Source organism: Macrobrachium rosenbergii, chromosome 14 (genome assembly GCF_040412425.1).
Source record: "Macrobrachium rosenbergii isolate ZJJX-2024 chromosome 14, ASM4041242v1, whole genome shotgun sequence".
Classification (NCBI taxonomy): domain Eukaryota; kingdom Metazoa; phylum Arthropoda; class Malacostraca; order Decapoda; family Palaemonidae; genus Macrobrachium; species Macrobrachium rosenbergii.
This window is the reverse complement of record NC_089754.1, coordinates 22,540,644-22,553,291: the sequence shown is the minus strand read 5'-3', so window position 1 is coordinate 22,553,291 and position 12,648 is coordinate 22,540,644. Positions and strand designations below refer to the sequence as shown.

The window sequence follows — 12,648 nt, the reverse complement described above, 5'->3', positions numbered from 1 at the left end:
GTAACGTTCAACATATATTGTATAAGTGTAAAAAAAAAAAGTGAATTGCTAAGATCTATACTTAGCACTTACAAGGAATACCAATTATTTTGGGACAAATTTATTAAAAGAACAAAGACTTGTTTTAGATAACGCAACTATAACAACCTGAAATTTCAAACTCACAACAGTTCATTATCACAGTCAAGCACAATCATTCCTTATTACCACCACTTTAATCACACTTGCATAAGTGTCCAGAACCTTATGCTTAACAACGAAGAAAAGTCTTTGAGGTGGTATAAACTGTTTTTGCAACACTAAGTAAGCTGTTTCATACAGATCCTTTACCTATAAATGCCTTTATTTGTGTCCCAAATATGTCTACTTCACCAGTCTTTTTCTGTCAGAGATGAGGGAAAAAAAGAGTGTACAAACACTGTCAAACCTTAAAGTCATCTTGGTTCTATATGAGAAAAAGATTTTTGTCTTGTCCATGTGCTTTCTATTATCTTTTTATTAAGTAATACCGTAAGCAATGAGAACTATTAATAATACAAAAAACAGCCTATGCAATAACTTAAAAATACCACATTTGTTACCAAACCAAACCAAAAAGTGATACGCTATAAAGTAAGAAAACTTGGACAGCAGGTATCACAATCTTGGAACATCAAAATAATGACTATCAAAAATTAAGATTATATCAACACTAAAAAAAATAAAGTTCAAATCCATAATTTTATGATAAAAAAACTAACTTTTGATAAGCAGCCCAACCTGACGTTTCACACAACTTATCTAATTACATACTTTTTACTATTTGAAGCAATACGAGAGAATGCAATAGGGAAGAATTAGTACAGTATATCAAGTTCAAACTAATGATCTATACTGACCTACCAATTATGCAATTATTGCACTTTTAACAAGCTCTTTTGTAACTGCATTGCTTTGGATTACAATGGAAAGAAGAAAATTTAAAACTTGGGTGAAGGTACAAATTTGAAAAGGATGACAGCCTGGTCACAAGAATGGGAAAGTAAGACTGCCAATCAATTCAACTCCATACATACGTCCAAAAATTACATTTTTATGATAAAATAAAATTTTATATATACTTAACAATTACATACTACAGTTTCAATTCACATGGCAGCTTAAATTCTGAAATTTGCAGTAGCGCTACTTTTGTTTTGGGTTGGTGACTAGCCCTGCCCACTTTTGGGGAAAGAGAGGAACAACTCAGCAAAGAGCTTCAATTTGTTTGTGCCCTATGTCCATGTGAGGGGAGGAGGGAAGGCTCAGATTCTGTAATTACTTGGTAAGTACTGTATATATAAAACTTTATCATAAAAATGCCATTTTTACGAAAGTAACTTACTAAGTACAGTAATTACATAGCTGAATCCCACATTGACAAGAGGTGGTATACACGGACATATTCTACCCCAAGCATTAGTAATGGTAATGAATCTGAGAACAGAAAGTCTGCTAGCACTGATATAATGTTTGTTGTTTCCTTACTTGGTAAGAGAGCTACTGCATGTACATACTGACTCTGGTTGGTGCTCATCTTAACCTGTAGTGGCATGGCAGTATGGCTATGGAGCACCTACTACTTTAGTGGGAGCTTTGCAGCAAAAGGAAATTCCCGATGGCTAGCAAAGCATCAATAGTTGCCCCTGCCCCGGGTTCCAGTGCCCCAGTAAAACAACCAGATAAGCAATGCTGTCACCTACGCCACATAATATAAAAACCACCACCCATCCACTAAAAAACTGGTGGGTATTCTAGGTACATGGTACACCCAGGCTCCCCTAAGACTTGACAACCTATGTCAAGGTGAAGAGAAAAGAGGATGGAAGGGATGCTGAAGGTCCTCCATGCAATTGTCTCTTGAAGGGGAGCATTTAAGCCAGTCATCTAAATATACACAAACGTTGAAGCCCATGAGACGGAGCCACTTTGCCACAGGGGCAATAACATGGGAGAAAACTTGATGAGCTATAGAGAGGCCAAAGCACAGAGCCCAAAACTGGAAGACTCTGCCCTGGAAAACAAACCTCAGGTACTTCCTGGAGTCCAGATGTACGGGGACATAGAAACATGCATCCTGCATATCAATGGTTACCATCCAATCGCCCTGGTGAATGGATGACAGGACTGACTGGTTCATTTCCATTCTGAATGTCGTTGTCTGAACGAAGAAATTCAGGGTGCTGACGTCGAAAACAGGTCTCCAACCTCCTGATGACTTGGGAACAACAAACAGATGGTTGTAGAAACCTTCTGTGCTCACATCCTCGTCCAGCTCTACAGCTCTCTTCCTGAGAAGGGAAGAGATCTCTTCTGAAAACCTCTCTGAGCCTACCAAGTAGGCAGTCAATGTGATGGGCGATCACACTAAAGGTTTCTCCTTGAACGGGATGGAGTAGCCCTCTCTGAGGACTTTCAAAACCCAAGGCTCTACGTTTCTGGCCTCTCATTTCCTCCAAAAATGGAGAAGCCTGGCTCCCACTGGAACATGGAGGACAGGATCCTCACTTGCGAAAGGAAGGTCTAGCGGCGGACTTTTTGACTGGTCTGACTGATCGTAGGTTTGTATGCGGGCGAAGCTGAAGTCTTCCTCTACTGCCTCGAAAGGGCTGCTGTTGCAGAGGGGAGACTATCCAAAAGCCAAGCAAGACTGACTCCTTGGAACACTTGGCTGATTGTGCCACAAGATCTTCTGTAGATATTTTCTGAAGGTCCGTGGCAATTTGCTCCACCATAGCCCAAGGAAAAAGATGAAACTGATCCAGGGGTGCAAACAGGAGAGCATACCTCTGCAAGGAAGTAACCGTTTTGGTGGTAAAAGAGCCCCACAGTTCTCTCTTTTTAAGAACTCCTAAAGAAAAAAAAGCTGCCAGTTCCAGGGAGCCATCCCTGATGGCTTTGTCTGCACGAGAGAACGTCTAGCCAGTCTGCATACAAGTCCCCTGCAAGAATGTCACAGTCTTCTATTTTCTTAGCAAGGGCCCCTACGGTTCCGTCCAAAAACTGCCCACTTCAAAGACCTTAAAACTGTTACATACTAAGTGGTCGAGTTCTGATGACGTAAACATAATCTTAGTGGAAGTGAATGCCAACCTTCAAGAAGAATCAATCATACTGGAGAAGTCCCCAGGGAGGAGGCAGTGACTCCCAAAGAAGGAGTTTCTCCCATAGCATACAAAAGATACCTTCTCCTAGACAGGCAAGAAGGAGGGGAGAGAAGACAGCCTTGCCAAGTTCCATCTTCTCCAATAACCAACTACCAATCCCAGACAAGGCTCTCCTTGATGAGGAAGAAAGGACCATCTTGGGAAGTCGGAGGACTCCACAGGCTGATTCCTCATCATAAACGCTGATGCAGGAGAAGTCGGGGCCGCTGGGGTGAAGAAGGTCGGGTAACTAAGCAAAAAATATTTGAGGAGAGCTGCATAAGCCAAGGCAGTGTGATCCTGTTCGACAGCTTCATCGTTGGAAGAAATTGGAGAGGCGCCAAGTCCGACAGATCCTGTGCTACTGCAGTAGGCTTCTGCAAAAGTCCCAAAATACTGTCAAGTCAGCGTTGAATGGGTTCCAATGAAGGGTAAGGAACCAAAGGGGCAGACAAAACCAGCGAGACAAACTGAAGAGGTGGAGTCTGGCGTACAGTGTGGCGCCGGATGCCTGGCAGCCGGCACCAGATGGACAGGAGAACGCATGGACACAGATGGACGATCGGACACTACTGGGTGCTCATATACTAATGGCTGTTCGGAAACTACTGGGTGCTCAGACACTACTGGGCCCTCAGACACTACTGTGGCTCCCACTTCAGGACAAACGTCAAACAAACGCTTCTGAGATGTGGAAGATAGCTTTGGCACCAAATGCTGGCGCTCCACAACCGAAGGCTCAGGAGACAAACATCTGGGGCTGTAACAGAAGCTAAAAGCAGGCTGAGGACTACGCTCCTGCTCCCTGGGCCACCTGAATCGCTCGAGGACAATGCATGCACTTCCTTATGGACAACTTTCCAGTGGCCGTCCGCCGACACCTGGGACTTACGGACAACAGGCTCGGCTGAGGGGACAACTACCTGTGGGCAAACCCCACCAATCTCCCTTGGACTTCCAGTAAGCCTCCTCCCAGGTTGGGGAAGTCTGACAGGGACCTTTGTCTAGGAGCATCGGTGGGACGAGTATTCACCTCCTCAACTGACACTGCACTTCCACCGACATCCCTTGCACTCATCTTGTCCATAAGGACCTTCACAAAAGCCTCTAATTGGGCCATGGTAGTCACAAGAAGACCAACTTTCTGGTCTCCTCTGGCTTCGAGGCTGGTGATGGCATTGGAGTCAGAAGCATGGGAGCTAGGTAACAGAGTAGGTGGAACAGAAGTGGGGCTGGTAATGGGGGAAAGAACAGTCACAGGTGAAGGTAAACCAGATAAATTGGCAATACCAAATTTAGGAGAAGAAACCTGGCTAGCTGTACTTCTAGCTTTGGCTCTAGCAGCCACCATCCTCTTTCTGTCTCTTTCTAGTTTATCTAGGTGTGCCTTTAAGGTCTTCCATTTCCCCAGATCCCAGTCTCTACACTCATCACAAGTCAGATCAATTGAGCAAAACTGTCCTCTGCAAATTACTATAAATTGCGCGAGAGTCATACGAGCCTTTCGTCATTCTGGTGTTACAGCCATTGCTGCAAAACCGGATACAGGCAGTCCCCGGTTATCGAAAGGGGTTCCGTTCCGACAACGTGACGATAAGTGAAAATCACCGGTAACTGAATATCGCTGGGTTATCAGCGCCTCTGTTAGGTATGTATCGGTGCCGATACGTGATTATCGGCACCGATAAATGAAAATCAGCACATACTGGCACCAAAAATCACCGATTTTCATCACTAGACAAGTGCTGCAAAGCCGGATTGCCGATAACCGAGCCCGCCAATAACTGGGGACTGCCTGTACTAGTAAAACTAGAGTCAGACATCGTCCAAGAAAGTCTTAATCAGGAAAGTATCTAAATCAAAATTGCCTAAACTAACTAAAGTTAGCACAAAGGATACAAATAAAAGGAATACTCCACCAAAACAGCAACTGAATACAACCATCCAGTGAAATTACAAAATCAAGCTGCTCAAACAACCAAAGTTCAGTCGCTGACCGGCAGAAACGAATTGAGGTCTTCAGCGAGTTGTACCTATTCTTCCCCGAAAGTGGGCGGGCTAGTTACCTACACGAAAACAGTTGAAGCGCTACCTTGGATTTCAAAATTTCAAAATTTAAGCTGCTGCGATAATTAGAAACTACAGCTATATAATTACTTGGTAAGTTATATGAAAATTGAGATTTTAAACAAGAATGGAAATAAAACAATGAAGGTGCCCCCCAAAAAATGCTACAACTCACCTATCATTAACAAAAGTCCAAGCCATCTGCACCATATTAGGCAACTTTTTTTTATCACCTGCAAAAAAAAAAAGAACAGATCATGGACTTTGTTTCTTATGTGCACACATGAATAATACTCCTGCAGGTCACAATAAACTCAAAGTGGTATTTCCATGATAGATTAATATTCAATGAAATATTGCACTTGGAGTCACAGTTATTCCTTCACCTAAATAAAAGCACAAACTTAAACTAAAATTTAAAGCAATCAACAATGATCTACATATCAAAGGCATTATTAACTATTACACACAATGTAAACTTATCAAAACAGGAGAGAATGTAAATAAAATAAAATTCCCTAATACAAAAGAAGTGTAAAGTTAAAAATGCTAAAACTAACAATTAATGGAAAAACAAAAGATGATTGTATACTTGAGAGAGAGAGAGAGAGAGAGAGAGAGAGAGAGAGAGAGAGAGAGAGAGAGAGAGAGAGAGAGAGAGAGAGAGAGAGAGAGAGAGACTATTTGCTGCCTATTAACCATATCACAGTTCTCAGGCTTACTTGAATGCCTAGGAAAAAGAACTGAGAATTTTTACCTTTGGATGAGCAATAAAAATCCAAGTTCTTAGTTTCTAGTAAGCTTGAATATCTTCCTTTTTAAGAATGTGTGAGTTTAGTTTTAAGAGACAGATTCAAAAATTATATTAAATTTTGTATAATTTCATAACTGTCTTATTTGCTAAAAAAAAATTTTACAGCGCACACTTAACAGAGAATTTGCCCAACTCTGATCCCCAATTTTTTTCTACTCACATTAGTATTTATGAAAACTCAGCTTCTTTTTCAAGTTCACCTCAAGTAAATGGTGTCTGCCTGTCTGTTGGTGTTTGTCTAGCAAAGGGCTTCATTATTTTTATTAATAATAGTACTGTATTATTAATTTAGTTATTTTACTCATGCAGATAAAACGGATATGCATTAAATCATTCTGAGAGATATTTTAAATCATACCTCTGTATGTGATGTGTAATTTGGGACACAGTACACAGTAACTTATTTGTTGTATCTCTTGGATCAAATTTCTAGTGTGACAAGATTCTTTTTGACTCTCATTTAAGAATTTAATAAGTTTTCCTATTATTAAACTTATTTGGCTTTACAGTAAACCCCACGGATTCGTGGGCTCACGATTTGTGGGATGTTCTGTGGAACTTATCTAATAATTATCTGTGGGAAAACTCGCCCATTCGAGGTTTTTTAATTGAGAAATATTCACTAATTAGCATATTTTGATGTTATTTTCATGACTAAAAACATTTTTTATGGTAAAATAATGATTTACTGATTTTCAAGTATTATTTAGATTAATAAGATTAAATAATAATAATAATAATGGCAGAATGGCAGAGAGGCACAGAGATCCTTGTTTGACCAGTCTTGTAGCATGGCGTCCGCAAGGTAAGTCCGTCAGCAGCTTGAGGAGATCCGGGAACCAGTTCTGTCGTGGCCAGAACGGGGCCACTAGAGTCATCAGTATGTTCATGTGCTTGCGGAACTTGTTGAGGACTTCTCGTATCATGCAGAATGGCATGAAAGTGTAGAGATCCTTGTTCGACATGCCTTGTAGCATGGCGTCCGTCGTCCATGCTAGAAGGTCTACTACTGGAGAGCAAAAGACTGGTAGGCGATGATTCTTGGAAGTTGCAAACAGATCTATAAGAGGTCTCCCCCACAGCTTCTACAGATCCTCGCACACCTGCGGATGAAGAGTCCACTCTATGGGGGGCACCTGACTTCGACGGCTCAACCCATCCGCAAAGACATTGAGCTTGCCCTGGATGAACCATGTCACCAACTTGATCTGGTTGTGATTTGCCCATAAAAGGAGGATTCTCGCTGCTTCGCAAAGGGAGAATGCATGAGTCCCCCCTTGCTTCTTTATATACATCAGGGCTGTGGTATTGTCCATGAGTACGGTCACTACTTGACTGTGGACTATTGAAGCAAAATGCTGAAGGCCTAGCCAAACTGCCATCAGCTCCTTGAGGTTGATGTGCCAGTGAATATGCTCCTGGGACCAAGTTCATGACACTTCTTGGGTGCATAGAAGCGCTCCCCAACCCAGATCCAACGCATCTGCATAGAAGTCTTGGTTGGGGTTCAAAGGAAGAAGGGACTAGTCACCTACACCAACACTAGTGCTACCATGAATTTCAAAATCTTTAAGCTGCCAGCAAGTGAAACTATAAGCAATGTAATTACTTGGTAAGTTACATATAAAAAAATTATTTACCTAATAATATGCACTAATTTTCAAATATTAATAAGATATGATAATAATAATAATAAGAATAATAATAATAATAATAATAACAATAATAATAATAATAATAATAATACACTGTAATTACAACATTAATGCATTCTATAGTAAGTCGATAAAAAATTTGAACAAACAAATTTCACCCCCAATCTTTTTCATGAGTTTCAGAGATCATGGGGGAGGGTGAACCTGCCAAATATGTCAAGTAACCTGACAGCAAGGGTTGGGTGGTCAGTTATTCTGCCATTTGCCAACCACTCTAGTAAGGATAATTCGTGATATTGGCAGTGTTCTAGCCTCTTTTGCATATGTTACTGACAAATATCTCTCTCTTTTGCATTTTCATTTCATGTAATGTATGTCTAATTTCAAAATTTGGTAGAGTGTGAGATAAATAGATCACTAAAAGATAGCTCATAGTGTTTTAAAAAATGTAAAATTCAGGTCATCTTTGGAAGACAAAACACAAGCATATAAATTTTATTGTCAGTCGTAATTAAAAGAAATGGTTTAACCTTGGGTGGTCAGCGTTTGCTAACCACTGAGAGATTAAAAATAGAGATAAAAAATCTCTTTGGAAGACTCTCTCTTCTCTCTCTCTCTCTCTCTCTCTCTCTCTCGCTTGTGAAGGCTGAATATAAATTAGTGATAACTCTACCTTTCTGTTGGCTGGAAGGGTTAGAAGTACGTACGTATTTATTTTTAAAGGTAGTAATGTTTAAGGTAATTTTGAAATTATATTATTAATAATATAATTTAAAAGATTAATACTATAATAAGATAATAATTTAGGGTATATTTGATGTAGGATGATACTTCAGGCATAAATTTGTTATCTGAACTTTCAAGATAGATAGTTATAAGTGTTTTTAGAGGTGGGGTGTTAACTATTCACAGATTTTAACTATTCCTGGGGGGGGGGTCTGGTACGCATCCCCTACTGGCAATAACTAAAAAACCAGTAATATATTTAAAAAAAACTAATAAGGAACCATAAATATATTCAATAGTATGCCAATACAGTACAAGGTTTATACTTTTCTTTACATCAGTACAGGGTATGGGACTAAAATCTGCAATCCTCAGCCATTTGGTGACATCAACATCACAGAGCAGTGAAAATGCAATTTTTTTTCCAGAAACCTATATAGTACAAGTGAAAAGTGGGTTTTTCATTTATGGGAAATTTCTTCCCACTAAGAGGCCCCTAACCCTTTACTCATGTATCATAAATAAGAAAATGCCAATATTTCATAACAAACAAAATGTCTGATTGAAATGATAAATGTTGTAATTACAGCCTAGTTCTAAGATAATGGAAAAACTACTTTCTTGACAGAACAAACAATCAATTTACCACCAGATAAACAACTTGAGTGTCAAACCACTTTTTCCCAAAGTCAAATAGAGTATGTGAAAGTAGCAAAACTATTTTCATAAATGCACAGAAATAAAAAAAAAATCATGGATCTCACCTTTTAGACCTTTAGCATACTTGAGAAGGTATGAATACGGGTGTTCAACTATGAAATCAAACTTGATTGTTTGCAGCAATATTCTTTCCAAGGTCATGACCTTAAAAATAAAATAAAACAGTATGAAAATGAAACAAATTCTGTAAGCCAAAAGAGAGGAGAATTAGTAATGGAGTGTTTGGCTCAAATAAACTACTTAACAGCATTACAACAGAATTGTGAAAATCATCAGAATACCATACCAAACTGCCCACTTTAGGACCATTTTCTCAATCATTATTACAGAACATAATCTATCTCCAATCTGCTCCCAAATATATGTACAATAAATACCGAAAAGAAGGTGGAAGCTGCAGAGACTAATCATTTGTGTAGTATTTGTGATATAAGAAATGAAAAAGTGAAGAATGTGGAGATATGAGAAAGTTGTAAATGAGTTATCATAGGAAGGATAGATCAGAGTGCTTTGAGAGTCATTTGGTTATGTAGAAAGAATGGATACTGATAGGTTGACGAGTACAGTACAGTATACAATTTGGAAATAATGTGAGGAAGGAGTGAAGGACGGCCTACAAAGAAGTGGATGGATGACATTTAGGATGTATTGGAAAGAAAAGGCCTCAGCATCCAAGAAGAGAGACAGCATGTATGTTAAAGAGTATAGTATGAGTCGAGTGTGAATGTGTACAGGGTTCGAAGTGATGCTAATGTGCCATTTTTATTTAGGCATAAGAAGCATCAAGAGCAGCATAAGTTGTCTGCATAGAGCAAGAGTGCATCAACAATGCAGCAACTTCTGTGTTAATTTGGTTGTAATCACTATCCTTTCATAAGGATCCACATTTGCTCCATGAATAAAAAAATTCAAATAAATATTAGTCAATTCAACTCACTTCCTCCCTTGGATCACTGCCAAACTCAGCCCAAGTTACTTCATCCATGTTAGCCTTTGCCATTTTCATGATGTCACGGCACTTCTTTGGGGTCTCTTCAACTTTTCCAGCAAGAAAAAGGCAACAACATGCTGTGACCTACAACAGAAAAAAACTTCGTTTTATGATTTAGATACTGTACTACAAAAACATCAACTTGTCCCAACCTACCACAATGGATTTTATGAAATAAGTTCAAGTGGTTTCAGATTTATAAAATTCTAAAATATCACACCTAAAAAATATAAAACAAATCCAACAACAAGACGTACACCCTTTACTTTAAATTTTGCATACGGCCCCTGCCTGTAGCACCACAAAGGATCCTTGTTTTGTCCACTGTTCCCCTAACATTTTGTCCCATTCAAGCTGTCAGTATAATGTAATAATTTATGTGTGAAGTATACCAAAGAATGTGGTAATGCCATGCATGTACTGTGCATACCCTTTCATTTATATGGCTCCAAAGCACTAAAGTAGCTATGCTGGCATCCTGCCAAGCCAAGGAGAATTTATAAGTCCTTCCTTTTAGGTGAACTGAACTCTAGATTTAATACTGTACAGTATAAAAAAATTCCAATTTTTTTTTTTTTAATAGTTAAGGTGTACAAAAAGAACGAACCACCAATTCATCCATGGAGACAAACTCCATGGCTCCTGCTTCACCAGAAGAGAGAGCAATTCCTTCCACTCAAAGCCATTCTAAGGGGAAGTTGCCTGTCTGTCCAAAAACTAACAAGACCCCCCGCAAGGGGCAGGTCTCAATATCCTTGGGAGCATAATACTTCAAGTAACAGATTGTGGGGGGGGGAGCAGCTGCTTGTAGGAGTGACACAAGGTGAAATAACGATCTGACCCAGAGATCAGCACAGTATTAGCCTACTACAAAACAACATACAGAAGCAGAGACCAGGGCATATAAAAGGATAACACAACCATGGTGCGCGCTTGACAGAGGTGACCAAGGATGCGAAGGAGAGGTCTAATTACTTCCTTGAGTCCGGAGTTTAGAAAATTAGCCTAGATCTCAAAGATCTAGACGGTTTGGGCATGTGATGAGATGAAAACAAAATCATAGAGAAAGGACAAGGATGATGACCTGGACCAGATAAGATTTCAAGTAAAAAGTACTGCACATATGACTGAGGAGAATAAAGAATATGTTTTATACCTAATCCTGCAGAAGAAAAACCCAGGACATAAAAATGATGATATTGACAATATGTTTCCTCTCACATTAGTTCAGGGTTTTTATGTTCTTCACATTTCAAAATATTACAAACCTAAAAGGGAACAAAAATAATTTTTGAGGCGTATCTTTGGATTTATAACTCAGCTGGTAAGAAATGTTAATACCACAGTAACAAAGATGCCCCTTTAGCTTTAAACTATGAAAAACATTAACCCTTAAACGCCTACTGGACGTATCATACGTCGACTAAAATTGTATGTTGGGTGTCAAGTGGACGTACCGTCACGTCGACTACAAAAAATTTCAACCTTCGGTCAACTTTGACTTCGACGAAATGGTCGAAAAAACGCAATTGTAAGCTAAAACTCTTACATTCTAGTAATATTCAATCATGTACCTTCATTTTGCAACAAATTGGAAGTCTCTAGCACAATATTTCGATTTATGGTGAATTTTTAAAAAAACTTTTTCTTACGCCCGTATTAACTCGGCGAAAATTTCAGAAATTCTTTCGTCATTTTGTCGTAATTTTTGCACTGTTTTATATTACCCGTTACATAAAGTTTTATATATGAAAATGTGCACAATTTCATGTGAAATACAGCAAAATACAACCCACGGTTGTAGCTTTTATCAGTTAGGAAATATTTTCATATAAACCACAATAACTACCAAAATTTCAACCTTCGGTCAACTTTGACTCGACCGAAATGGTAAAAAACGCAATTGTAGCTAAAACTCTTACATTCTAGTAATATTCAATCATTTACCTTCATTTTGCAACCAATTGGAAGTCTCTAGCACAATATTTTGATTTATGGTGAATTTTTTTAAAAAACTTTTTTCCTTACGTTTGCGCCAGAAATTCTTTAAATCACGTTGTCGTAATGTTTGCGCCATTTTATATTAGTTGTTACATAAAGTTTTATATATGGAAATGTGCGCAATTTCATGTGGAATACAACAGAAAATAACTCATGGTTGTAGCTTTTATCAGTTTTGAAATATTTTCATATAAATCACGATAACTGCCAAAATTTCAACCTTCGGTCAACTTTAACTTCGACCAAACGGTCAAAAAACGCAATTATAAGCTAAAACTCTTACATTCTAGTACTATTCAATCATCTACCTTCATTTTGCAACAAACTGGAAGTCTCTAGCACAAATATTTCGATTTATGGTGAATTTCTGAAAAAAAAAAAAACAAATTTCCTTACGTCTGCGCCGCGTAACTCGGCGAACATCTCAGAAATTCTTTCAATTACGTTGTCGTAATGTTTGCATCGTTTTACATTAGTCATTACATAAACTTTTATACTGTATATGAAAAT

At 38.7% G+C, this 12,648-nt stretch overlaps 1 protein-coding gene across 1 annotated transcript in view; it reads right to left on the bottom strand.

Moving 5' to 3' along the window:
* CycK (cyclin K) overlaps nucleotides 1–12,648 on the bottom strand; it is a 42,909-nt gene that overhangs the window by 17,902 nt on the left and 12,359 nt on the right. Inside the window, exons 3-5 of the mRNA XM_067116059.1 lie at nucleotides 10,084–10,221; nucleotides 9,191–9,290; nucleotides 5,407–5,464 (exon numbers count right to left, since the gene is read on the bottom strand). Coding sequence (XP_066972160.1) covers nucleotides 5,407–5,464; nucleotides 9,191–9,290; nucleotides 10,084–10,221 — 296 coding nt within the window. The remainder of the gene's footprint in view (nucleotides 1–5,406; nucleotides 5,465–9,190; nucleotides 9,291–10,083; nucleotides 10,222–12,648) is intronic.